The sequence below is a fragment of the Sinocyclocheilus rhinocerous genome, unplaced genomic scaffold, assembly GCF_001515625.1.
Source record: "Sinocyclocheilus rhinocerous isolate Xijiao unplaced genomic scaffold, SAMN03320098_v1.1 C35779601, whole genome shotgun sequence".
NCBI classification, from domain to species: domain Eukaryota; kingdom Metazoa; phylum Chordata; class Actinopteri; order Cypriniformes; family Cyprinidae; genus Sinocyclocheilus; species Sinocyclocheilus rhinocerous.
In genome coordinates, this window is record NW_015763159.1 from 1 (window position 1) to 627 (window position 627).

General features: G+C 41.6%; 1 protein-coding gene across 1 annotated transcript; it reads left to right on the plus strand.

The window, feature by feature from the left end:
• Nucleotides 1–6: 6 nt before the first annotated feature.
• On the plus strand, nt 7–584 carry LOC107735097 (ovostatin homolog; the record flags this gene model as incomplete). Its single annotated transcript, XM_016546898.1, has 3 exons — nt 7–146; nt 234–390; nt 504–584. Coding segments are annotated over exons 1-3 (331 nt in total), but the record flags the coding sequence as incomplete, so codon positions are not given.
• Nucleotides 585–627: the final 43 nt, after the last annotated feature.

Here is a 627-nt window from a genome sequence, read left to right on the forward strand (position 1 = left end):
GCTCTGATGCCAAATTGTGTGCCAGTCTCTTAAAACCCAATGAGAGTCTTACAATGACCATCTTTCTGGTTGATGACAAGAACCTGACAACACTGCTTGTGCAGCAGAGATCTTCAACAGCGTTTCACCGCTGTTTTAGTTTCCAGGTCTGTTACTGTTTGGCACGTGGTGCTCTTTTAATTTAATTTTTTCTTCCTTCCTCCCCTGTGTATTAACAATGTGCTTCTCTACAGGCTCCTCAAGTAGATGGAGAATTAGTGCAGAAACTGCGGGTGGTACTTCAAGGGAGGTTCTTCAAAATGACCGACGAGAGGAAAGTCATGTTCAGACGCTACCTGCCTTTGACCTTCATCCAAACCGACAAACCCATCTACAATCCAGGACAAACGGGTGAGCTACAAATGAGCTTATGAATTAGAAGTGATCAGAACTTGTAGTGTAATGGTCTTTCTATGTGTTCAAATGCGTTAGTAATGGATGTGAGTTATGTTTCCCTTCTGCAGTGAACTTCAGGGTTGTGACCATGGATGCTAAATTTGTTCCTCTTGATCAAATGGTAAAGCCTGATCTGCTAGTAGTCCAAGGTTTTTTTTTTTTAAATGTCTAATGTTACTGTCTTTACAGTAC